At 42.1% G+C, this 27,240-nt stretch overlaps 4 protein-coding genes across 4 annotated transcripts in view; 2 read left to right on the top strand and 2 right to left on the bottom strand.

Annotated features, from left to right (window-relative positions):
- The window catches only part of zhx3a (zinc fingers and homeoboxes 3a), a 42,610-nt gene extending 20,528 nt beyond the window's left edge, over positions 1–22,082 (bottom strand). Inside the window, exons 1-2 of the mRNA XM_076883769.1 lie at positions 22,050–22,082; positions 21,292–21,386 (exon numbers count right to left, since the gene is read on the bottom strand). The gene's annotated coding sequence lies outside the window, so the exon portion shown is untranslated. The remainder of the gene's footprint in view (positions 1–21,291; positions 21,387–22,049) is intronic.
- mafbb (v-maf avian musculoaponeurotic fibrosarcoma oncogene homolog Bb) lies at positions 15,845–17,783 on the bottom strand. The gene has a single exon (XM_004571907.4). The coding sequence runs from the start codon at positions 17,440–17,442 to the stop codon at positions 16,480–16,482; it is 963 nt and encodes a 320-aa protein (XP_004571964.1). The 5' UTR covers positions 17,443–17,783; the 3' UTR covers positions 15,845–16,479.
- Positions 19,821–22,218, top strand: si:dkeyp-97e7.9 (DEP domain-containing mTOR-interacting protein). The gene is made up of 9 exons (XM_076883770.1): positions 19,821–19,898; positions 20,008–20,186; positions 20,324–20,447; positions 20,603–20,781; positions 20,933–21,142; positions 21,261–21,395; positions 21,520–21,590; positions 21,795–21,899; positions 22,005–22,218. The coding sequence occupies exons 1-9, from the start codon at positions 19,849–19,851 to the stop codon at positions 22,128–22,130; spliced, it is 1,179 nt and encodes a 392-aa protein (XP_076739885.1). The 5' UTR covers positions 19,821–19,848; the 3' UTR covers positions 22,131–22,218.
- Positions 22,219–22,419: 201 nt separating this feature from the next.
- adnpa (activity-dependent neuroprotector homeobox a) lies at positions 22,420–26,889 on the top strand. Its single transcript, XM_004571908.6, has 4 exons — positions 22,420–22,782; positions 23,219–23,332; positions 23,967–24,059; positions 24,188–26,889. Exons 2-4 carry the CDS (start codon positions 23,225–23,227, stop codon positions 26,519–26,521), a joined length of 2,535 nt encoding a protein of 844 aa, XP_004571965.3. The 5' UTR covers positions 22,420–22,782; positions 23,219–23,224; the 3' UTR covers positions 26,522–26,889.
- The last annotated feature ends 351 nt before the right edge of the window (positions 26,890–27,240 follow it).

Raw genomic sequence — 27,240 nt, 5'->3', positions numbered from 1 at the left:
GCTTTACAGAAATTCAATTCAATTTGCCTCAAGGTGCTTTATATTATAAAGTAGAGGCCGTACAATAATACAGAGAAAGCAGAGAATCCCCAACAATCAGATGACACCCCCCCCCCCTCCCCCCTATGAGCAACAAACAAACAAACAAATAGTGTGAAGGGCGGAAAACACGACAAAAGAAACTACTCTCCTGTATGCAGATCAGTTACCTGAAGCTCCTTCGAAATCATCTGCATCATTAATATGCTCTCTGTTTTCAGGTAACAATAATCCAGCTTTTAATATACAAATAAACTGAAGACTTCTTCCTCTATAATAAGTACTCTAGATACTCTGGATTTGTAATTTTTTACTAAAGGGCTGTACTGTGTGGGGTTTTTTTCATGCTGTTTTATTAATTCAGCAATGTACCTGTTTGTTCCTGTGAAAGGCCCCTGAGATGGTTCATCTAATACCAGATAATGAATGAACTAATTAGCAGATTAATAGAAATTGGTATTGTTCCAACAGTTGTGTGAGAAAATCCTAAATTAGCTTTAGGTGGGATTTACAGAGAAATGCACTGAAATGTCACAATAACAATGAACATATCCTGGATAAATGCAACTTTTCTGATGAATTTCAAAAGATTCATCAAGGTAGCAAAGGTCTGCCATTTACAGCACGCCACATTATTACCATTCAGTCTTAATAAAGCCTACACTTCTGACTATCAAATGGCAAAAAGGTAAGAACAGCAGGCCCTCCATCGGCTCCTCCCGTGGTGCGTTCATCCCCTACCAGGCAAACACATCAAAAGCCTCTGCATTCATTATGTGAAATGGCGCAGCTGAAGGGAATTGATCTACAAGTAAATACAATGGTGGTAATATGTGAGAGAATGGTATTTGATTTTAATTGGCTGCTGCAAAGCAACCACTGGCTGTAATCAAGGAAGCAGTGGGGGATCCACAACACAGCAGTGCGCACCCACAGCATTAGGCTCGGCTCACTGGTAAACAGAAAAGCTCCCGTATTCCTCATCACATGGGACGAATAAAAAAAAAACTATAGCTATGATTTGCTTTTTAATTGATTTTTTTCTTCTTAATTGAGAGTGCATAGCTTAACACATTTACCAGAATCCCTCTTACGATGAACATTAACTGTAACACTAGCAAAACTCTGCCACCAGAGAGAGCCCTGTCCCTAACTAAAGCACGCTCACTGGTCTGTTGTATGTTCTGCTTCTGTTACAGAGAAGAGGTGACACTCTGGAAACACCAAAGACGTATTTCTTAAATTGAAATAAATCATCGCTTTCTGAGAAGACTTTGATCAACTATGATGCTTATGGTTATTCATTTTAGATATTTTTGTTTGGTTTTGTCCTGGTGATCCTGTAATACTGTGTTCATTTCCAGATTATGGTGAGCAAACAGCCAGCATCTGATGTCCTTATGAGGTCAGTCATGATCCCCGGAGACCCGCAGAGGCCGAACTTCTGCTAGGAAATCCTTGTGGATATCAGCATGTCTGAGACAAGGTGTAACATTATATCCTAACACAAACACTGTGTTCAGCTCTCATTCAGTTATTGACTCTATTATTGGGAATCATCAGAGATCACAGATGTAAAATAACCGTTACGTGAATTGCTCTGGTAAAATTTGATTATGTGCAACATTTAGTGTTTATTTCTCTGTGGGATTCTCACCAGGATGCGTGTAGTTTTTAACCTACTGTCCTCTTCACAGCCCCACACAGTCCCACAGGACAGAATAGATTAGGATGATGCAGACAGACAGCAGTCAGCACACAATTGATTATTGGATTTATATCCATCATGGTGTACATTTACGCGTGCTCCCTCCGTGCCCGAATGTCAATGCAAAGACTGTAGCTCGCTGCGTTTATGATCAGATTGTGTTATTATATAAACTAAATGAACAATTAGATCAGTGGAGTTTGTGTCAAATATTTCGATTTTGGCTTCGGCTTCCGGAAATAATAAACATCCAATCTGGCTTCTGACACTGACTCAAACAGCTCTCCTGATCCTGAACATAAACCTTTTAATTACTGCAAACATGGTTGATGAGTCTGAAGCTTGATTACTTGGCCTTCATTAGTCAGATTGTGGGCTATAGTGACTCCCACAGGCGCAGTTTGGCATCCATAAACGCTGCCAGGCTCTGCATTAAGCAATTACGTTGACCCTACTGTACACCCGAACAGGTGTGAGCACGCAGCTCACACAAACAGCGTGTGCTCTGCGTGCACATGCACCTGCATTCCTAACAAAACAGGCTGCATGTAGGAGTTTCAGTCTGTTCTGACTAAAAGAAAAGACTGATAAAATGTGCTTACTACTCGGTGTAATCCGGCCTGTCATAACGGTTTCGTGTTCTCAGTGCCACCTTGTGTTTTGTTTTCCATCAGGGCGGCCGGTGGCTGTCACTACACCGAGGAGGGATTGTTCTGCCTCAGGCCACCGCACGCTGATAATGAATGCTCAGCTCATTGGAAAATGAAGTGTGTCTGAATTATGTGGTCAGGATTTGGCCGTTGTTTGGGTGTATGAGTCAGGCGCAGGGACATGCGCGGACGCTCAGTTTGCACAACACTTCCTGTGTTGTAATGCTGATTCGGGGCCACGCTCGGGCTAATGCAGGTGGAAGGTATTGTTGATAGGACTTTTGTGCTAAACTGCATGATGAGCTTAAAACACGCTGTCCGGCAGCAGCCTTGGAGCTATTTTTAGACAGGTACAGCTGCTTCTCAGCACCCACCCTTAAACCAGCCATTCACCAGAGATTTATAACTCTAGCCCATGAGAAACAGCTGTAGCGTTTTACCACTTGGTTGTGCAGAAGCTGAGGTTTATCCAGAATTATATTTGTTTATTTCAATGTCTTTTTCAATTTAGCTGACATCACTGTTAAATGCAGTTATCAGTTAGTGGGATGCATCACACTGCTAGGCATTTAAACCACAAGACTGGAGCGTCCGGTACTGCGGGGATGAGTCAGTGTACAGTCAGAGTGCCACCTGAGACCAACACAAGTTCAACACTTGTGGTGTGCCGCTCCCCCACATCATCATGTGTCCTGGCCCGTCAGATCAGAACACTGTCTTCCAATAGGAAAAATAACAACACACTTTGTTTATCAGAGGAAAATACTTCCTGTTCCTACTGAAAGTGGCCTGGTGTTTCCTCGCATGCTTCATGTGTGCGTAAAGAAACGATTCCTGGGACTCTGTGTTTTTGCACAGAAAACACAGATGTGTCCTTTTGTATGTTTTCCGTGCCATGAGAGTCATATGTTTCCGGTCTTTCGGGCAAAGAAATTGGGCAAGCGTTGGCCACCTATAGCTTTAGAGAGTGTGTATGGATTGAGTGCCAGTGTGTGTGTTCGTTGGGGGGTAGAGACTAAAAAACACAGCCGCACTCTAACAGCCAAGCTTAAGTTTAGCTTACCACTGTCAGTTTGTTGTCTGCATTATTCAAAAGGACACTTTATCAGCCGGGGGCGACTCGTGTTAGCCTGCCTACACTGCGTGCTCCACACAATGATGTTCTACGCTGTCCCCCATTAACTGCGGTGTCTATTTCAGTAGCTCTCTATCCATTTATTGATGCATGTCTTCCATTGATCCCAGCATTGATTTGCCATGCAATCCATTACCCATCTGTCTGTTTCAGCGGGCTTTTAAATGATCCATCAGATTGAGCTATTAAGGAGAACAGTGGGTGAAGTCTAAAGGTTAGTGATACCTTCAAGGAGAGACAGGTTCCTTGTATGTGTGAGTGTAACTGGGGGTGGGTACAGGTGGTCTCACAAGTACAGGACTCAGCGTGAACGTCAGAAGCAGAGCTTTAAGAACTACTAAGTTGGTTTTCTTCAGTTCTATTGTCCTTGTGTTATTTGACAAAATGTTCAAGAATGACCATTTTATCAAAAAGTAAAATTGAAGAAATGTTTAAATGTTTTTATCAATGTGGATTCAATAAGGACTTTACAAGGTGTGCTGAGGTAATGAGATGTTAGAGCAGAGTCTTTAAGTCTGGCGAGGTGCAAGCTGGGGTTTCCATGGATCTTTTCTTGCAGCAGATCCTCCAGATGGTAGATATTAGAAGCTAAGTAAATCACTTTCACTTTATGTTGTTCTTCAAACTATTCCTGAATGTTTTCACTTTGTAGCAGAGCTCATAATCTTGCTGAAAGAATAATATACCCGCTGTCCTCACAGCTGCCACGAAGAAGAGAACAGGGTGTATGCTTAGGCAGGTGGTAGCATGTCAAAGTAACATCTCCTCCCAAGGAGTACAGCGTACTGTCCAATTGGTTTAAAAGAAACTGTTAGACCAGACCACCTTCTTTCATTGCTGTGTTGTACAGTTCTGACGCTCAGGGTTCAGCATGGACAGTCCGAGTGGCCTGCAACAACACATGCTCACAAACAGCAAGCTGCAGTGTGCCGTCTGCTCTGAAGCTTTGCTCTCAAAGCCAGCATTGGCTTTGAGAGTTATTTGTGCTACAGTATGATCAGCATGATTCGTGCTTGTGTATGATCAGACCCCATGGGTACACCGTTAGCAGGTACTGCGTCTGTATGCCAACATATAACTTAGCGTCCTTAGTCTCATTTTGGCCCATTTAAAGCCACTTCTTGCTGCTTCCATGAATTTATTCAAGAATTTATTATTTTTGAACTTCATGTGTCTGTCTAACATTTATGTATATTTACAGCTTTGATAAATAGATAATCTTTTTCACTTCACCTATCTGATTGGAGCTGATTGGCTTGTTCTTCATCATATAGCTGCTTATTTAACACAGGTATAAAAGCCAGTTGAAAAAATGTTTTAAAATGCAAATTAGAAATATAACAAAAGAGTGTCATGATTAAAAAGCACAGGGAATATATTGCTTCTAAGACGGCAGGTGAAAAATGTCCAAAATGCTCCATTTTTGAATCAGTAATTGTATTGATAGATATGCTTTTAAGCATCCAGATGTTCATTATCTGACAAATAACACATTTTTGTATATTTTGTCATATATGTTGATTTGTTTTACAGGATATTAGTTGCAATGATCTGTTGCTCAGCTGTAATAATATTTGACTGCACCACACTTTGAACAAAGATTACCAATAATTAGATAATTACTAAATTAGATAATTAAATAAATTTTAAAAAAAGTTTAGAGATAAAAAAAAGATTTCAGTTGGGCAAAACCAAAAACAAGCTGTTTATTTTTTTAATGACATGTTTTCGCCTGACAACAGCAATATTTGGGGAAAAACACATCTTTCCCAAAGCACTCTGCATTAAAGTTCCCAGAAATGTAATGTAATTTTAGGGGGATTATTCTTTTACACCAAGAACAGCCTGCTGAGAGTTTTGACGGTTCCTACTTTCTTTTTTCAAGGTAACTCTTTAATCTTCCTGCAAAAACATACTTTGAAGAAACAAAGAAAATGCCACCAGCCAAACATGGATGTGAGTGTGTGTGTGTGTGTGTATGTGGGGGGGTGGTGGGTTCAGATTGAGATGCAAGATGGATTCATATATATTCATGAATTCAGTCAGAAAAGTCAAACGGAAGCAGTATGATAATCTTGCAGTAATTGCATTTTTTCCCCTTCCAACTGTTTTTTGGCAGAGCTGTGAGCCACTTCCTGAGACATATGATGGGGACCGAGTGAGGCAAAGGAGTGTCACAGCAGTAACGGTTAGATACACTCTGACCCCGTACCCGAGGCCAGTCAATCCAGCCCGGGGTCAAGTGGTGGTTCTACCCAATCCTTCAGCTTTATGGGTAATGGGATGGCTATCATTAGTCCTTAGGTGGCCCGTTATATGTTTAATTAACCAATACAGACAGCAGATAATTGAACTATTGACTGGCCTCTCCGAGTTACATTTGTCTTCTGATCCAGCGAGAGCACGAAGAACGAAGTCCAATCAGATGTGTTTAGGCCTGTGATGTCCTGATATCATCTCCTTTTACTCACCTGACAGCTTCATTTGACACCCTGACCTCTGGCTAAAGGCAATTTTTATTTTGTTGAAATATTCTGACTGTGCACTCCTTCTCTCCCAGGCCTCAGGAAACACCACCAAAAGCTTACAAAAAAACAGAGAAACATCCAAAAGGCCATATTTCAAACTATCAAGCTTTTTTTCCCCTCATACATGTCAGTCTGCTGGATACATGTCAGCAGCCGTCTGAAAAGTGCTGACATCGCTGCCCTCCTGTCCGGCAGCACGCTCCCTCTGTGTGAACTTGGATTTAGCTCAAGGGTATAGCCACCCTCCTAATGTGATGTAGCTCTGAGAAGGAAACAAATTGGCCTGACGTCTCATGCGCTGCCTTGTCTTGATTGTGTGATGGCTTCTGCTGCTAATGTGTTACGATGGGTAGACCTGCGTGGGGAGGGAGACAGAAGTGTGTGTGTGTGTGTGTGTGTGTGTGTGTGTGAGAGAGAGATGGAGAGAGAGAGAGAGACTGAGCAAGAGAGGGAAAGAGAGAGAGAGAGGGGGGATGGGGGAAGGGCCTCAGTCTGCAAGATCAGCACAAGTGGAATTGCATTGATTCAGTTAACTGCAGAGTTGGAGCGTGATGTGGAATTCTGTTTATCAAGGGTGGAGTTTACAAGATAGGCTCCATTTTGATCATATTTTATACACTGTATTCATAAACAGTCCCCGTTCTCTTAGTTTCAGCTCTAAAATATTAGATCAACCTTATACACACATGCACAATAGCTTAGATCCACCAGGAGTTCTAAAAATATGTCCCAAAAAATTTAGCCGATACGTATCTCTTATTCATTCAAAGTCTCGGATTTGACGGCCATGTAAGGCGCTGTATTTTTCCAGTGTCATCAAACAGAAACACAAATGCTTACATAGCTCGGATGTAATGATACTGGCAGATCCGCGCACCGTAAACATCATGGTAATCAGCATAAATCTACAAGATCAGATGCAAACAACACACATCATGCTCTGTAAATTACCCGGAAATGTGCAGCACGTTCTAAGAAGCCCAGAAAAGGCATCTGCTGAATCTTAATAAAATGCAAAGTCAATCTCAAACGTTGCATTAATGAAAAAGGGACACAGCTCTTCTCAATGCACCGCTTCCTGTAAATAAGGAATATTTAGTGGCTAAAAATATGCAAAATGAAGACAGTGTGATGTATTTTTTTCACTGGGCGAGTTTCTCCTGTAATAAATCAGACTGAGGTCAGATCTTACTGAGCAAATCTTACAGCTGCCGTTTTGTGTGGATAAAAGCCATCTACGTGCAGCCTGCCCGTGCTTTTGGCAGAGAGGATATATGTATTTTAAATTAATGAAGCTCTGTTTTGAACATCCATTAAAATGTTGGATATGTATATTTTCTTTTCTCCTTTCCCCTCGCTGCCCCGCTCTTTCCTTGCCTCATTTCCACGTCTAGCTGTAGGGAATTTGTCTCTAAGGGTTTATCATGACTGCCTCATATTTCCCCCCGTGGTTTGTCATTTTGCTGATCCAGACGCTTTTTCATATTTCAGTATTCTTATCATCCACTGGCAGTAAGATGATCCATTTCACTTATTTCTCAGAAGTGTGACTGCAGCCTAAGTCAATATCTACAGAATGAATTCAGCAAAAGGCGCGCCGTATCCGAGGAGGGGCAGCTAGTTAGCGGTGGTGGTGGTACTGGTGGCGCAGGACACTTTTTTTTTTCTTTTTTTTTTATCCCGAGTCAGCAAGGGTAAAATGTCAAGCATTTCTTAGGGAAGCGGCTCCATAGGATTCCATTCGAAGCTTTAATCTTAATTGAGAGCATCGCACATTGATATTCCATAGGCCTCTTTGCCCTTCGCCTCTCAGCTACTTTCATTTAGAGGACAGCCGTACTGCACTACAGCATGGGGACTGCTTTGTCAGACAGCCAAAAGGCCAAAGGCAAGGTCAACTTCTCTGTGTAACAGTGGCTCAATATGGAGCGAAGGCGTCACCTCTTTGATGCTGTCGGTGCTTTTGTGAAATAGTTTTGGAGTTTTGCTAAAGTAAAACAGGATCAGATTTATTCCATCCTGGCTTTAAGTTGGCAGGAAATATCACGGAGGACTCGTGCTCTTGTTTATTATGCTAGGAGTTAAAATTTCAGCAGCTTTCTCAATGTTGATCTAACAAACCACTTCATTCCCCAGCAGCTAGAGGCCATACAGGACACATCATTTAATGCAGTTAAAGAGTAAAAGAAGACATTTCCATATTGAGGACTGAGAGGGAGTCCATCGCAGCCATCAAAGAGGTGATTCAGTCAAGAGAAGAGAGAGATCTTCTGCACACTGTTAACTAGATTCTGAATAATTGCTGGACTCTAAAATCCAGCCTATTCACAGAGGAAAACATCGGTGCCACTTGGATGTCAGAAAGCTCCCAATTTGTCTTTCTATGCTGGGTTCAGCAACATCTCTTAATCCTTAAACAAAGGGGAAAGACTAACTGGCCCAGCAGATGCAGATGTGATAAAGCCCATGTCATCAAGTGAGGTGGAGATAGGAGGAAGGTGCGGGGTGGCAACTCTCGGCTGTTGCTGCTCCTGTGGGAAGACTTGTCATGCCACCTTTCCAGAGGTGATGAAAACAGATAGAAACAGAGACAAACACACACACACACACAGAAACTGTTTACAGTTAAGTACACAACCCCTATCTGTGGGACTGAGGACTGAGCTCGCCTCCATTTCTCATGCTCCTGCCTCAGCCCACTGCTGACACAGATGTACTGTAAAGAGATAGCAGCACAGATAGCTATGCGTGTGCGTGTCAACGTAGCCCCGGGGGGTAAACTAGTCTGAAAGGGCAACAACACGCCGTCGTTCTGCACACGTTTTTCATTAATCTCATTTATGTGACACATTTGGGAAGCACTCGTTGATTCAACCACTCGAGGTATATTCTGCTGATGAAACACTGACTCTGGATTGAAGGATTAGTCCTTTAAAGATCTGTTTTACTAGCACACAATTTAAAAAAACAGGTTCTTATAGAGGGGCTGCGGCTTCTGACAGATTTATCAGGTAATCAGGGTTTGTCAAAGCTTCAAGAAGCCACTCCTATTTCAAAGTCTTCTCCGCCAATTCTGTGGGAAAGCCCAATGCCCGTGTTTTCCACTGCTTCTACTGTTCAACCACAGTTTGTCTTCACCAAAACAAATCAACACATTCAGCCTTCAGATCCATTGAGACAACAAAGCTACCGGACTCCTCAGCAGGGCATTACAAATAAATCTTTAAAGGCAGAGTCCACTTTGTCACACACAGGCCAGTAAAATCCATAGTGAGACAGCTATTTCTCAACCTACTCTGAAAATCAGTGGACCTAAAAACGAATTTACTTTGAACATTTTGTAACATTTGGTTCCCCTTTAATTCAGAGGCAACCAGTAATAGTTCTGAGAATGATTACACAGTCAACATCTCAAAATATGTGTCATTGCGACAATGTTGATGGTTTCATTTAAGCCAGCTTGACATAAAAGAAGCAGTTTCAGATTTGTGTGGAAAAAAATGATGAGCAGGGTCCACGCGTAAGTCAAGGCTGTCCCTCTCCACGGGATTTAAATATAGCCCCACTCACCATTACTGCTGTCACTCACAGACTTACGATGACCTTTTGACCTTGCCTGTAAAAAAAGAGACTTCATGCTGACACACTCACTCCAGATGCAGTGCAGCACAGAGACACAGAAACACTTTTTTTTTTTGTCTCTCTTGGCTTTGAAGTTTTCAGCCTGATTATCTGCAGCAGTATCGTTTTCACTCATTTGTCTGATTTTGTGATGTTAGATCTGTTCTCAAGAAGACGGCGTAAGCTTATGTGAGGCTGGCAGGTGGGGGGATGCCCAGAAAAATTGGACAGTTCAGTGTTTCTCAGCCAGCGCAGGCTGAGGTTTTCAGGGTTTACATGTCAGAGGGCACAAACTCCCACTGTCTACAGCTCGGAGGTGCTGCAGGATACTGTGCAGCCACGTGTGGGCGGTGTGTTCCTTTACACTAATCGCATTCGATTCTTTTTCGCTGGTTTGCTGCGTTTCTAAAAATGATTTGCGACTATACGTCAGTGCCTTCCAAGCTCTTGTTTGCCTTTTAAAGGCAGTGGAAATCAGTTGCATTTCATAATAATCAATAATAAGAGATATAGCTTGAGAAAGTTTTGAATACACATGCCCCTTGGACAGTTTCACAAAAGCTCTTAAGGCTGCTGTAATCAATATTTTTTCTTAAAGTATCTCAAAGTCAGACCACCACTTTGGTCCAAACTTAAACACGTCAACTATTCTCAGGTGTATATTTTGTAGAAACAAACATAGTGAGTGAATATATGCTTGATTGTAAAACCCAAAGCTCCAAATGAAGCCCTGTATCAGTTGGATCTGTTAACTAATAAGTTTGATATGTTGATCTAAAGCAGGTAACGTGGCCCTGCTGTTTTCACACTGTGCTTTGGTGCAAAAACACCAACAAAAACTGTTACTGGAGGTTTAACGCCATAAAGTTATATTTTTTGCATGCATTGTCTGCATTCATTACTTTTCATCATGCAATTTTTACTTCTGCTTGCAGCCATCGCGGTGAAAGACAACCAGATTTGTTAGACTGACGTGACTGCTGGCAGCCTCGAACGCTTTATTGCGAGTGCAATATATCTTAAATTCAGTGGGAATTGTTATCACACGCCCAGTCGACTTTGTTGTTTTCTTGTAACCTTTCTTTCTTTCTTTTCTTTTTGAGAAGTTGGGTTTTCTCTCTCTGCTATTACAGAAGCCAGAACAAAGTACTTCCTGTATCTTGGCCACAAACAGAGCAAACAAGTACATGGGTTCACTGTAGGATAAAGGCCTGCAGCCCCTTAAATAGATCCCTTATAAGCTCTGGGTTGCCCAATAACAAGCTTTTCTCCTTGACACTCCAACCACAGCACACAGTTGGTTGTTCCTCAGTTATTTTAGCTGAGGCGTCACATCGAACATGATGACAAAGATGGCCAAAGAATCAAAGAGTGGGTGTGTGAACAGTTCTCTGCCAAGTCCTCCAGCTGCATATAATGCAGACAGCGGTGCTAAAATCAGCCAGAGGGGAAAACAATATGACTTTAAGCTCAGCCAAAGGCCTTCTGTGAAACACGAAGGAAGAGTTTTGACACAAGGGAGATGATAACGTGACACATTAGTGGGAGAGTGACACACCCAATTCCAGGGAGGCCTCTTAGACTTCACCAAATGTATGACACTACAGCCATACTCTCATGTCAGCAACACCCACAGAAACTTATGAAGAAGGGTGTCGAATTATACATGTGCAGTGACAGCTGTAATTTCTGAAAGCTCTAAAGATTCAGCTAAACTTCACAGTTATTAGTTATTTTTCTAAAGGATATATTTTGAACTGTTTATTTTTCTTCATCTCATTCCTCTAAGCACAATGTAAAATATGAGGTCAAGACCATGAAACTCCTGCTCTCTTTAACACCCCCACTAAAAAAAAAAAAGCAGTTTCTTGTCTTTCATTTCCTAACAACAGCCAGAAGTGTTTATTTTCTCATCTGCTGGGCTCTTCCCAAAAACCAGAGTGACCCCTTTACTTTTCCCGGATGCAAGTATGTTATAGACCAGAGACCCAATAACGTCCCCAGGGGCTGGACCCGCTTTCCAGGTTGTGCTAAACATACTGGTGTCTGAGCAACAGTTGACCCTTAATCAGCAAAGCTTTGTCAACAGCAACTGTGAGCTACAATTATCTTCCCTAGATAGGTAGGTAGTGTACTGGGGTCCAGGCGCAGTGGAAAGGGAAGAGGCTGTCGTGGGGGGGGGGGGCTGACTTAACCTCGGTGACTCGTGTTTCTACTGTGCACTAATGGATGCCTGTCATCATTATGGACAGAAACAGGAGGGCGCCTGCCAGCTGTATGACCCCCATAAAACAGAACAGGAAATCCTTGCAGGGATTGAAAGGGAAAGACTCTTCTCTTCTCTTCTCTTCTCTTCTCTTCTCTTCTCTTCTCTTCTCTTCTCTTCTCTTCGACCTTCATGAAACCATGCGTATCCATGAAAGGAAGGAAAGTTAACATGTGGAATTCTAACCATGCAAGTAAAATGATTAGTAATTTTAACATCAACTGCAGAGTTAATTTACCCCCCCTGTTGTGCACTACAGTGAACCCTCAAGCTCAGGCTGTTTTATAATGGTTCTGTCATGCTGGGAGGAACCTGTATAATTATTACATACAGTGCATCACCTTTGCTCTGTAACCAAAGTCCACCGTCTGTAATGTGACAGGACTTTGTCTGACTTCTCTCAGTGGTGTCCACTGGAACGTGACAAGCACTTTATCAGAGGGCCTTCCTATCAGATCCCCAAGAGTTCATGCACAAACACGTTGGACACAACGTCCCCAGGAAGCCAGATTCCTTATTACGCCAATAAGACCGCTTTATTATGTTCCTGGGGCTACATATTAATCCACTCTGTTGAATCCTTCACAGGCCATCATGTGATAACTTTAGTCATTACCAGTAGTACAATCATAATTACACTGGAATCATTCAGGATGTGGCAACAGGGGGGTGAAACTGCTGTTGTAATCAGCAGCCACGACAATATACTTCTGACCAAAAAAAAAAAAAAGATCGTCACAATCACATGATTTTATTTTTAAAAAGTGTGTGTGAGAGAGCAAGAAGGCGCACGCACACGCAAAGTCCTGGATTTGCATACGCATGTCTCTATGTGTGCTATGTCCATGGAGATGCCTGTGTGCGTGTGTGATCGCTGCATGATTCACAGTGTCACAACTGTGCGCAGTAACGACTGGACATCCTGAGCGGAAACCACAGCCATCGAAGTTGCGTTTTCCTGAGACACACAGGCTAACACTCTCACAGAGAGTCACTTGACTGGACCCTCATATAGGAAGTGAAAGAGGAAGCCCGTCGTCCATCCTGTCCTCCATCCCAGCCTTTGCTCTGCACTTCACGTGAAGTCGCTCTTAGCGACGATCGCTCAGTATGAGGCTTTGCTATTGCAAAACAACCGTGAAAAAACTGGCTCAGGCTGGAACTGGTTTGTTATTTGGGGGTGAGGGGTCAGAGGTCAAGCGTCTGGCCAGCTGACATTTAGCTACGGAAGATTAGCGAAAATCATTACTGTAAAGGTAGAATTCACTGATTGATCAACAGTGTTTAAACATTTGCTCAGTTGATCAAATGATTGTGACTTGATTTGAGCAAAACATCCATTTGGTATCTAATCTCTGAGCGGCTTTGTTGCATTAAGTCAGAAGCCACCCCGACAAGATACTGAGTGTTGAAAGAGTCACGCTGCACCAGAATCAGTTGAGCTGGATCAAAGTAACACTGTCAAGAGGAGAATGGGTATAATATCACAGATGGAAGTGATAAGTGATGTTCAACTGTGGGGTCTTTTTGGCTGGGTCTTCCCTCATGGCTCGAGGCCTCTGGCTGTGTTAGTGTATGAAGCCTGGCAGCCTGCATTCCTGTGCCTCTCCCATGCACACAATGGTGAGTAGCTGCAGCATTCCACTGTCTGTGTCCGCTGTCTGAGACACAGCCAAGTCTTGGCAAACCCTAGCACTCAGGCAAGAGGTTGGCACCACATTCAACTGCTTATGATGAATCCGTCCGAGTGTTTCCACTGCACACCATTCCTTCAGGTTCTCTGTGTGTGTGTAAAAGTGTGTTCTGGTTAAATTAAGACAGAGCGTCTCATTAAACTCTATGAAATAACGTGTGTGTGTAAAAACTAAGCCCTCTGCAGTAGAGATTTTTTTTAAAATTATAGGCATGATTATGCTTCCTCTTTAGCATGCTTTATCATTCATCTTGCAGCCATTCCTTCTCGCTGTTTTTAAAAAATGCAAGCATGTCTGTTCTAAGCCGTTTTCACTGCTCTTCATCATTCTCTTGCTATTTGCTTTCTCTCTTGTTCTGATGCCACAGCCGTGCAGACACCTTTCCCTCCTGCTGACTCAGTAGCCAGCCTCAGGCGCTGTGGGCTCAGGGTGTTGGTGGCAGGGAGGGGTGAGTGGAGGGGAGAGGAGGGGGTGGCGGCGGCGGTGGTGGTGGTGGAGCGCGAGGCTCCCACATCAGGCCCCAACAGCCTATCACATGCGAGGGAAAAGAGCTGGCTAATCGTTTCTACAATGGCACCCTGCGCACTGTCACACAGTACCACAAACCGCTTTCCTCACCAACACTTCTACTGTATTATTCCACTGTTGCTTGGAAATCCACGTGTGATGTACGCAAGTGCGCAAACACACAACCGATAACAAAGCACTCTCCTCTAAAAACCACATTTTTGTGAGAGGCATAAGTGTGCGCAGTGTGAAGAACATGCAAGTGTACATTATCACAAGAGCATTGCACCAAAAAAAAAAAAAAAATCCCCACTACCGCAACTATGCAGTTACACACTGAAAAATCTAAATTTTATATAATTTTTAAAATAATTTTTATGTGATTTTAATCACTCACTTGATCAGTGATTTGAAACAAATCAACTCATTCAATTATTTTATTTTCTCTGTTTTTCGAGAGCAGCTATCTGAATAGGTGAAGTGTTCATGCATACATGTTTGTTTATTGTTCACAAATAGAGGCTCATTTTTACAAATGACAGCCACAGATTAACCCTTTTTATTAGGATTCAACACCGCAGCCGTCTAGATATCCTGAGCTCTTGTGATTAGGCCTGTTTTCAGATAGAAAGTGCTTTTGCACCTGTGCTGTGACTTCAGGCCTGCTTTGCTTTAACAGAGGGGTGAGGTCAAAACTGTTGGTGGGGGTCACACATGAAAAGACAATCTGGTTTCCAGACTAAAGTGAGCCACCTGCCAGTCCAAACTCTCACTGAAAGGGAGGACGGTAACAAAGTCTCGTCTGACACTGAAACACTCTCCAAGATATTCTGTGCAGAGGTAATCACAGAGGTTATAAACTCAATTTACAATGTAACCACTTATCACAGATTATTACCCTGGCCTTGGAACTACACGCTCATTCAAATATTGTTGTAATCTTAAACTGAGAATGATCAGTTTAAGATTAGGAAATTCCTCATTAGGAAATTCTCCTAATGATTTAAATTTAAAACAAAACAAAACACCAAGTTGTTGAAGCTGGCCAAGAGAGCGCGGAGCAGTGTGCCGTGGTTGTTGTTTCTCTTTTCCTCTGTTAATGAATGCAGAGGTGTTTGTCCGAGGAAGAGAGGAGAAGGGAAGCCTGATTTCCACTCCATTTTATCTGTGCCCCACAGCCCCGGCTAGTTAGCGCCCTGTGCTTTCACATGCTGGGGTCCCACAGGAAGCAGTACTCCATGATGGGCAAAGGTCAGGGAACGAGAGAAAGCCACTCCTCATTTCATCCGCCGAAACTAACTAATACACTTTGTTCTTATTTGTTTTTTGGAAGAATAAGAAAATAGGAATATTATGATGAGGAAAGTGAACTTTGCTCTAATTTAGATTTTTGTTTATGTGCTTATAGTCTTTCAGTTGCAAATGAACCAAATTACTTTCATATTTATACACACTATGCACTAGCTGAAATACTGTGATACCCTTATTTTATGTAGCATGTACAAATAGTAGACTTTGGTTTTTTTTTCTAGTATTTATCTTCTTTTTTTTTCTTTTTTGCTTTTATGTTGTGTATATGATTATTAATGTGTTTGGATGTCTCCAAAAACTACAGCAAGCCACGATGACAAATGTGCAAGTGGAAGTAAATGTTTCACACGGGTAAAACATTTACTCGTGAGAAGATGAGACACGATTTTAAAATGTCACAATAGGTTTATTGATCCATAGTAGATGAATTTAAAAAAAACCCAACAAACAAACATTGTAGATGAAAAAAATGAAAATCTGCATAATTATTTGCATAACTGTGTATTACATTGAAAAGAAAAGCAAATAAGGAACACATCTGTCCAGCAGAATCAGCTTCATAAAAACAATAGACGTGTGCTTTCTAACATTAGATGTTTTCTATATAAAGAAAGGATGAACACGAAATATAATCCTGGCTACAAAAAGCAAAGCAAAGCAAAATCACCAAAATGAAGATCAAACAATAAGTGAAGCAAAACAATATGGTTGCATAATTATTCAAAGCAAATATCCTCTGATTTCAAGTACGTCCTCTGAGACAAAATACAGATATGTCTGTATAAAATAAAGACATCTCATACATGTCCTGCATGCATGCTTATTCGCAAATTTCCATTCATTATTTGTTGCCTAGTTGCATCTATTACAATAAGTTGAGTCGTGTCCTTTATGCCCGAGATTTTTTTTTTAAACTTGATAAATCCGTGGAGTTATTTGGTAAGGAGCAAGGCGACCAGGTGGCCAACATGCCACCCCTCATACATGGAAAAGATTCAGTTCTGCAGAAAATCTACAAACTCACATTAAATACTCTGGTGAGGATGGGTTGTCGCTGGTAGACCCTGTTTCGTGGTAACAGTTTGCACCGGACAGTTTTTCACATTTAAGTTTATATGCGTCCCTCTCGCGGATCAGCCTGTTGAGTTCATGTTTCAGCTGCTCGACCTGCGACAGCAGGTTCGTCTTCTCGTGCTCCAGAATGTGTTTCTGTTGCACGCGCTTGTAGCGGCAGGACTGCGCGTAACCCCTGTTTTTCAGGGTCCGGCGTTTCTGCTTCAGACGCATCACCTCGTCCTTGCTTAGGCCTCTGAGAAGCCGATTGAGCTCTCTGACTGACATGGACACCAGCTGATCGTCTGAGAAGTGCATCTCGGCGTTGGATCGCCTGTCGTGGCGGTTGTGTTGCTGGAGATGGTGGTGCGCACCGAGGACCTGCTGGGCCTCCGGCGACTCAGGGGATGCGCACCCCATGTCATCTTTGAGATATGGGTCTTGGCAGTGGCTGTTGGGCATACCTTGCATGTCCGAGTGACCCGGAAGACCCGGGTAGTGCTGGACAGGCTCGTTTAGGTGGCCGTAGCCATCGTAATCAGCCGGGAAAGGTGGCGGATTGTGGCCGTGGGGCGCAGATGGGTGTCCCTGCTGCGCTGTGGCTCCGATGAGGGCCTCCATCGCGTCTTCGGGTGTCAGGCCAAAAGCCTGAGGGTACATTTGCTGAGGATAACCCCCGTTGTTGGGTATCCAGAACTGGCTGTTTTCGACGTTGTTTCTGTGGTCGTTAGGATTGAGATTTGGCGATGAAGGCACAGAGTTGCAAGGTGTGCTGCCAGGAGTGGAGGAGACGGAGTCTGGTCTATGGAAAGAGCGATCCAGCCCCTGCATCGTCTCCTTCTTCACGCCGAACTTCATCAAGTCATAGTCGCTGACGAAATCCATGGGTGGTTTCTGCAGTCCCAAGTGTGAATGTGCCTCAGTCGTCATGGTAAATGGAAAGCCGGTCTCTTTAAAGAGCTCCAAATGTCCACTGATATTTCATGCAGCCAGTGAAATCGCAGTCACTTGTAAAAAAAACAAAAACAAAAACAGCCCAAAAATAAAACCCGAATAATAATTTTTTTAAAAAATGAAGTATTTCCAAACTTTCGATCACAAAGGGGGAAAACACCACTCGTGAAAAATAAATCACAGCAAAAAACAGGAGAGCGCCTTTTTCAACTTTACGTTGAATTGCGACGTCGCACCGCGCAGCTTGTTTGGCTTTAGGAACTTAAAAGTCCGGTGATGCCAACAGACTGGACGCAACTCTGCCTTTTCAGGAGAAGCGCACTTTCTTCATAAAGCTGCATTGTGTGATGTCACGGCTTTCAGACTACACCTCCACCCTGCTCTCCAATGAAAAAGGGAAGATTTGCATAAAAGCTTCTACGAGCGAGTCCACACGATCTGTTCGTGATTGTCACTTGACCAAAGCCTATAAAGGTCTGCTCAGAGGCGCAAACTCCATTCTGTAGTGTCTTTTGTGTTTAATTTCTTTATTTTTATTGTTTTATCCGCCCTCTATTTCGCATATTGCCAATTCACCCCACAGGAAAAATTATGCACCAAAGTGAATTGGAGCCATGAGAACAAAAAAACAAAAACCCATAAAAACAAAACATAATCGTCTGAACGATAAGGATATGATTTCAAGGATTTTGAATAAATATACGGCAATGAATTTGTCTATTAAAAACTAATATTGGTTGTGAACTATAATAGAACCATACATTTATTTTCCATCAGTCACAATTTGCTGCAAATTGGTTTGTGGTAATTTAGGAATTTATGGTTATTTATACGTCATTATTCATTAAGAAAACAACAGGATGCTGTTAGAAAATTCATTTGACCCTACTGTGATTGCTGTGCTCCTTGGTATACCCAGGTGAATACTGATATCTTGTGGCCAACTGCCTACACTGCAGTGGCTTTCATAGGGATATGGTATATTCACTGCTTTGTTGCTTTTCCTGTTATTAGATTTAAATTGTGAAGCTCACATTTTAATGTACAAATATATATTTGTTCAGTCTTCACCGCTTATTTTTTAAGGCCAAATACATTTTAGATGCATAAAACAATGGTACTGCTACTTTAAAATATATACATATATATTTTCCATTTTAATTAACCAAACTACATCTTTAGGGAATATGACTGTATTACAGATGCAAAGCCTCATCACAAAGAAGTTCCTGAGGGATCCCACCAGAAGTCAGCAGCTCAGCAGCAGCTCTGACATAACAGATACCAGGCTAACCAGAGTTAAAGCACAAACGCACAGGATATCGAAGGGTTAAGTAATGTTCCTGCCCTGAGCTGACCCTCTCAGGCAGCGCTTACTCCAATGATAGTGAATGCTTTACTGACAAGGTAAAAAGACTCAAGCCAAAACCAATAGAAATTGCTGCCTGAGAACGGCCAGGCATTGTTTCAGCGAGTTCGACTTGCTGGGAAGAGAGGAAGAGAGGAGACAGTGTGACTGAGCAAAAATTTCTCAGGGACACATAACAGGATTCACGCCAGAAGACCGGGGTGATGCTTTGTGGTATAGCTTGTGCTAATGATAGGATGCTCACAGCCTAAGTGCACGTCACAAGCTGGCACTTCGGTTCTTTTGCCATAACAAGCATGTATCAAAACAGTCAAGTCAAAGAAAAAGCAGAATTTCTAGGCACTGCAACATCAAGTTTACACTTCAACACAATATCATAGCCCTAGAAACTCCACTTTATCTGTATCTGAGAACACATATTTTGATGCATACATTGATATTGACCTGAATCTTTAAAAACAGCTGTTTTATTTGAGATGAAGGCTAGGCTATATACCAACATACGAAGCGTGTTTTTCTAGTTTCCTGTTTTGTGAGATAACTGTAAGGTGACCTCTAAAAGAACGATGTTGCTCAAGAAACTGTAACTTATAGATGTATTTTTCAGTTTTATGTTACCAGTATTTCAGGAATGACACACTAAAACAAAAACAACAACACAATTTGATTTCAGTTATAGAAAACACAACCTAGGTGGACACATCAAGCATCACTCAAGCAAACAGCCCCGTGTTTCTCTGAAAATAATTTAAATTCAAGTACTTCAGAATTGGAGCAGGATGTTTTACCCAAACACCCAAATGAAAAACTAATATCTGTAGCACTGAATGAAACAAAACAGAAAAAAAACAAACGTCTTTGTCATTTCTGTATACACAACATTGCTCCCACATGACAATGGGGTTCTGTGTGTTTCGGTAAACATGACGGCCATTTCTAAAAGTCAGATTCAATCATTCTTGTGTCCAGTTATAAGAAGCATGGAGCGAACGAGCAGCATTAGGTTAAAGGCCATGGCCAGGCAACACAAGGCTGAAGTCATGATCGCAGGAGAACAGCTCAGGTAAGACGAAACAGATTCGCTGACGATGTCGGCAAATTCTACTCTGCAGGTCAGGTAGATGACTGATGTCAGTTTTAAGGCTCACGGCTGATTTAAACGCCACTTTAAGGCTCAGACTTCACGATGGAAAACTGATTAAGGATCGACGCTACCACTTTCGCACCTACCCTAACTGCTTTGTGGCACACGAGCTTATAGACTGGCTTGTGAGCCACAAGGAAGCTGCAGATCGAGCAACAGCTGCCAGCCTCATGCAGCACCTCATGGACCATGACATTTTACACCACGGTAAGAAGGAAGCACCAGCAAGCGCTTCAGCTAAAGAAGCTCTCCCTTCTTTAGCTGAAATTAATTCCTCTTCTTTACCTGAAGCTAAGTCCTCATGTTGCTTTCACGACTTATATTTAAAACTGCCTTTCTCTCAGTCTGTGACAAGAGGGCAGAATTCAAGGATGCCAAACTGCTGTACCGTTTCCGCAAGGATGATGGCACATTTCCCTTTAACACAGAGGTGAAAATCTTCATGCGAGGACAACAACTATATGAGCAGTAAGAGCTGGTCTGTTTGTGCTTCAAGTTTTCTGGTCTGAGACAGATCAGCTTAATCTTAGAATTGAAAGACCTCAATAAAGGTGTATCTCATCCAGGTTTTTCCTCCACTGCATGCTATTTTAAATCTGATTCTGTTTTGTTTTCTCTTATAGACTTATAGCAGACAAGAACTCCATTCTGCAGCTGAGAGAGGAGCATGGTGTTACTTATAAGCGCTCCTTTCCTGGCTGCCAGTTGATTGACTATCTCATTCAGAATGGAGAGGCAGATAGCCGGCGACAGGGACTGGAGTTGTGCCGTGCATTGCAGGAGCATGGCATCATTCAGCACGGTGAGGGGAGTTTTCATTTGCCCTTTGATGTACAGCTGTCAGTGGTGGGCTTGCCATCTGGGACTCTTGCAATCAAAAGTAAAAATACACACTGCATAGATACCATTTATACTAAGACTGCTGCTTTTTGCTCTCTCCCCAACTCCCGCAGTGGGACAAAAGCATGATTTCTTTGACAGTGGGCTACTCTACCAGTTCTGCATCAATTTCCGCCGGCGTTGGCGCCTGTCTGAGCTGTTAACTGAAAATGAGCAGGTTAATGATGAAGCTGTGATGGCATCAACACAAGAGGACAACAATTCTGAGAGTCCCTTTCTTCTACGCAGAAACTCATCCAAGGAATGCAACCGTGCATTCAGTGGTAATAAATTAATTAATTACTGAGTAAACATGAAATAAAAGGAAACTCTTGCAATTTTCACAACATGCACCTTGTTTTTTTTTTTATGAATTCTGACATCGCCACTAATATCTAATAGTGAGCTCAAACAAAGACTCCAAACAGATTACCGGTGTTCGTCGAAGTAGCTTGAGTTCCCTTCAGTTTCACTCTGCTGGATTTCCACCTCTTCAGCTGTTGTCACACTCAGCAGTACGATGCAATCCTAAATCAGGCGAGTGTTTTGTTATTTATATTCAACTGTTAAATGTTTCATAGTATCATCAAAGTTTAAATATTACTGTAATGAGGCTTGTTTGTGAAAGCACATAGACATAATCTTTTAATTGGTTTCACAGTCCTTAAAAGAAAAGTTACTTGTGAAGAATTATTGGAACCTGCTGCACCCTTTATCAAGAAAGTGTTGACGGTGAGTTATGAAAATTATACGTATAAATTATTACTTAGATTTCTGATTGGATTTAATAGCACCAATTTAGCATACCTGAGCAACATTCCCCTAAAGGCTAAAAGTCAAAAAGTCAAAACAAGCTTAACACATTAATAAAGTTGTGTTTTTCTTCTTCTTCTTAGATTAAAGTCTAAGGTGTATTTTATCTGATTGAGATTGCAGGTGATAGGAGACGCCCTGGGCTGGGGCTTTGTTGTCAGAGGCATGGCTCCTTGTTATATGCAGGCTGTTGACCCTGGAAGCCCTGCAGCAGCTGCTGGAGTTAAGGTTAAATAGCTGAAACAAACTGAAAAAGATACTTATCTTGGATCCATAACTTTAAAAAAAAAATATATATATATATATTTTATGTATTTATTTATTTATTTTTAGGTGCGGCAGTTTGTGTGCCAGGTAAATGGACAGTGTGTTCTTTACCTGGACTACAGGACAGTAACCAGACTGGTGATGACAGGACCTCGCACTGTTGTACTGGAAGTTATGGAACCACTGGAATGACAGTAGCTATATTATCAAAGTCTGGCTCTCTCTTTGAATAGAAATACTGCATCTGCAAAAAAATATAAAATAATAATAATTAAAAAAATCAGCAATTACGTTTGATATGTGCTCATTTTGGGGGGAACTTAAAAAATGCACTTGTTAAACTGTTTATCTGACTTGCATCATGGAAAGTGTTCTAAACTGCCTAGATTGTTTTCATGAATTTGAGGGGGGAAATCGGCACAATCAGGTCAGTCAATCCAGCCCAGCGACTACGACTTCCGTCTTTTTGTAGTCGCCATTTTGGTTTGAGAGTTGATCAACGCGTTAGCCAGCAAGCTGGCCTGACCTCCGGTGCAAGAAAATCTGAGAACTGGAGGAGTATAGGTGGCCCTGGAGGTTCCCATTTTCGAAGTGTACTATTTTCATGAGCTGTGCACAATTCTACCGCTGTGTTTTGTCACTCGTCCCCCAGCTAGCAGCTCTGCGGTGTAGATGAACGAGCTAACTAGATAGCTTGGCTAGCTAACTGTGGAGCTGCTGAGCACCGGCGTTGAGGGGAGCATCACCGCCAATCTGCATGTCCCGCCAGCCCCTCTGTTTTTTATTTTAGCCATTAATGTCGTGAGATAACCCCTGTAAAGTTACTCTTCTGGCTTATTGCAAGGTGAGTAAAACTTTAAATATAGTCAATGAAAGTGGAAAGAAAGCAGCTATGCAACGCTAGTGTTTGTGCTCAGTAGGCATTGCTAAATCTGGCTAACACTGTAACGCTAGCCCACAAAGCTAACACGTATTGTAAAACTGTAATTCCCGAAAGCTCTGTGCATGGTGAACAATAGAAGCCGTGGACCTGTTCTGTTGTTAGGCTTTCTGATCAAACCCACCACTCAATCAGAAACAAGGTTGTAGTGAAGCGTCACCATAGAAACAGTGCCGGACCCCTGAAGCTCTGAAACACACAATGCCATCATAATAAACACGCTGTACTAGAGGGAGACACGTGCTGAAAGGGCGTGTTGTCTCTTAGTGAGTCCGGATAATGTGATACAGGTTATAAATGTACCTGAGGTTATAATGAAGAATTCATATCTGTCTGCCAGGAGATAATGTATCAGCTCCCGGTGAACAATCTTACAAGAATCAGGAGAGCCAGGAAACAAGTGAAAAAAGCACTCGGTGACATTGGACTTGAGTTCTGCAAGGAGGCAGCAGAGGTGAGCAAGTGTGTTTTGAGCTGCATGTGATGGATAAGAACTTTGAATAACATAAAGGTAGCATTGATGGACCAAAGACCACTCACTTGCCCAAAGATGGTTTTCAGTAAGGTGTAAGTGTGTTTGTTTTAAACCAACGTGACGATTTTAAGGCAGTTTTGATTGGCACCTAATCATCGGTGGACGTAATAAGGATAACAAATTTGTTCTCTCTCTCTCTATACATATATGTGTGTGTGTGTGTGTGTCTTTAGAAACAGCCTCATCAAGCTTTAAAATGACAGACTCCAAAGGTGTGGATACATTTCCACAGCTTTGCCTAGTGTAGTTTGCAGAGAATGAATTTGCAGTCTAATCCCTAACCTCTTTGTGTTTGCCTTTCACAAATACACTCACTAGTGCTCTGGCTTGACAAAGGGAAATTCAGTACCAGTCCCCATAAGAATAAAGGGGGGGGGGGGGAAATCAGAAACATATTACCCTTTATCAAACCCAAACAAAAAAGGGGGATTAGAGGGGACGCATACAAATTTAAAACCAAGACTTGCATATACAAATACTATACAGACATGGTAACAATGTTAAAAACTTATTTCCATTGGAGTTGGTCTTTAATATTTTAAATTTTTTGCAGGAGTTCAAAGAGTTTTGCCCTAATGAGCAGTTTGTGAAGGGCACGCTTTGCCTTGATATCTGCGCCTGGGATCCATCATACTCTAAAACACAGGTAAGATTTTATCCTATCTGAAAGACTTGCTCACATTATCATGCACTAATGTGCATATTTTTCTTAATGCAAAGTTTTTGTTGTTGTTTTTTTTTTTTTTGATCATTTTTTTTACATTTTTTTTTTAGGAATACAGATCAAAGCCATTTTGCTGCACAGAGTGTCCATTTTCTTCCAAATTCTACTCAGGCTACAAGAATCACTTCCGTAATGTGCACAGGAAACTCTTGGACAGTAAAATCCTGCTCAACTGTCCATACTGCACGTTTACTGCAAGCAAGAGAACTTTGGAGACGCATGTTAAAATATTCCACATACCCAATTCAACTCGGCACAATTATGGAAGCTCACAGGGAGCTGCGCTGGGGAAAGCTTATCTTGATAGATACAAACAGGGAAACGGTGTGGAGAAAGCAATGTATTTCTGCAAAAAATGCACATTTCGGGACACGCTATACAATGTGGTGAGAAGGCACATCTACAGGGAACATTTTCAGCATATTGTCTCACCATATCTTGGTATGGTTTCTGAGTCATCTGTGAAAAATGGTGCTAGTTCTGTTGTTGGCAACAACATCCTCTGTAAAAGATGCCAGTTTACCACTCGTACCTATGAGGCTCTGGTCCAGCATGTTATTGAGTACCATGAGCGCATTGGTGCCCAAGTAACAACCATGATTGGACATGCTAACATTATCGTCTCCAAGCCTCAGTCTTTACCAGTCATGTCACAGAAGCCTCCTCTAGTTGTCAGTAGACCTCAAACACTTAGACCTGAACCAAATGCACAGCAAGTAATTGGCTATTTAAAGCCAGTAGGCCCGGTTATTAAAAGTCAGTCTCCCATTATAGGCAGTCAGGTGCGTGCCACTGTTCCAGTACAGAGGAACAGTACAGCAGTTGAAAATGCTGGTACTGGTGTAAACACAGCCCAAACACAGAAGTGGAAGATATGTACAGTTTGCAATGAGCTTTTTCCTGAAAACTTATACAGTGCTCATTTTGAGAATGCACACAAGGCGAAAAAAGTGTGGGCGCTTGCCAAGTACATCATGAAAATCCACAACTTTACCAGCAAATGTTTGCTTTGTAACCGCTACCTGCCCAGTGATACACTGCTAAATCACATGCTAATCCATGGCTTAACCTGTCCACAGTGTCACTCTGCTTTCCACAATGTTGAGAAAATTATGGAGCATACAGCTCAGGCACACCCTGAGGAGTTTATTGGACCCCCTGGTGCATCGCCTCTAACCTTTGACCTCACCATTAAACAAGAGAAGTCCAGTAATGTACAGCTTGCTGTTCTTACTTTTAACATGAAGGAACCCATCAATGGTCAAGATCAGTCGACGCCTGTTCAGAATAGTCTTCCACATCTTGTCAAACTACCTGATCCTAGAGGGACCGATAAGAAAAGTGAACATCTTGCAGGAAGTATCCCTTCACTAATGCAAACAAGTGAGATTGGGAAGACTGTGTGTCCGCTGTGTTTCACCATTCTCAAAGGGCCTATCTCCGATGCTTTGGCCATGCATCTGAGAGAACGGCATCAAGTCCTTCAAACAATACATCCAGTTGAGAAAAAGATGACGTACAAGTGCATTCATTGCTTAGGGGTGTACACCAGCAACATGGTGGCTTCCACAATTACGTTGCATCTTGTGCAGTGCAGGGCTGTTGGTAGGAACCAAGCAACCCAAAACTTTAAACCTGGCTTGACACTTAACTCCTCTGGGGCTGGCTATCTTAAGAGGCAGCCATCAACACAGGCTATGTCTAACTCCAAGAGGATAAAGCTGGCCAAGGATGCTAAGACGACTTCCACCATCTTTGGAAAGAAGGCTGAATCTGATGGGCTTGCTCTGGATCCTAGAAGCTATGAACACAAGACTTATGAGGCCAGGAAAAATTTCCTGACTGCCTACTTCAACCGGCGACCGTACCTTTCTTCTTCTGAAGAGGACAAGCTGTCGGCGAGTCTGTGGCTGTGGAAATCCGACATCGCTACACACTTTGCAACCAAGCAAAGCACGTGCGTGAGAAACTGCAAGACCAAGAAGGTGTCGGTGCTGCTCGGCTTTGACATGCAAGCTCTAAAGAAAGTTAAGCATAACTTGAATTTTGAGGAAAGCAAAATTGTTGGTACCTCTGCTAAGAAGGCCGTAGGCATCAGTTGTCGTACTCCAAAGACGGACCAAAACAAACACAGTGAGACACTAAATTGTACCTTAAAACTTAGTACGTGCACAGAGACTATTTCCATAGACTCTGACAGTGAAACAAACACAGATGACAGACCCACTGAGAATGGAGATATCGATGTAAATGCGCACGAGAGTTTCCAATCCAAGGAACCATTAAACATGACTGAAGAAACAAAACCTGCAGATAATGCTTCTAGAGAGACGGAGATTTCTTTGCAAGATGGGAATGCAAGCCTTGCAGTGTGCCTTGGTTGAGTAGTAAAGGGGTGTATTAAAACAAAGATGACTCAACAGTTACAAATAGTAGACCAGAATGTGTGGGTCACTAAATCAGCAGCTGATTTTTTTTTTCTGAACAGTGTTGAAACGAAATAAACAGCATTATGTAGGTAGTGTTGTGTATATATTTTTAGCCATTGCTCCTTGTTAGTTTCTTCATGCACATCTGTATCACTCACTGGTTTGCTGTCACACCATATAAGAAATATGTAAACTGAACTATTTGCATATTTTTCCCCCAACTGTGACAAAGAACTGCACCATACTGTTTAACATTTAGAAAATGTAGGATATGTTAATTCCTTATGGACACATTTTAATAAAGGTGTTTGATTAATAAGAAAGTTTATTGCCGCTCTTTCTGTGCTATTAAGCTTTTGGACCAGGTGAAATTAGCTGCTTAAAGGTATTTCTGCAGAAAATGTTGTTTTTTTTTTAACTTAATAACAGTTTCTAAGAGTGAGAGCACAGGTATGTATATAAATGTAAATTTAAGGCATTTTGGGCAACCAGAAGTCGCACTTTCTCTTCCATGATGGCGTTAGGGCATACTGTTTTTTTCTAACATGACACATTTGTTTATAAGTTGCCCAGTGCTCCAAAATGAGAAGACTTTACAATAAGAGGCCCCTATTCATTAAACACGAACATTTAACTCACCAGGTAAAGTGCCACTCCGTATAATTTACTGAGTG

The sequence above is a fragment of the Maylandia zebra genome, linkage group LG5, assembly GCF_041146795.1.
Source record: "Maylandia zebra isolate NMK-2024a linkage group LG5, Mzebra_GT3a, whole genome shotgun sequence".
NCBI classification, from domain to species: domain Eukaryota; kingdom Metazoa; phylum Chordata; class Actinopteri; order Cichliformes; family Cichlidae; genus Maylandia; species Maylandia zebra.
Note: the sequence above shows the minus strand (reverse complement) of the source record. Positions and strands in the feature narration are given on the sequence as shown.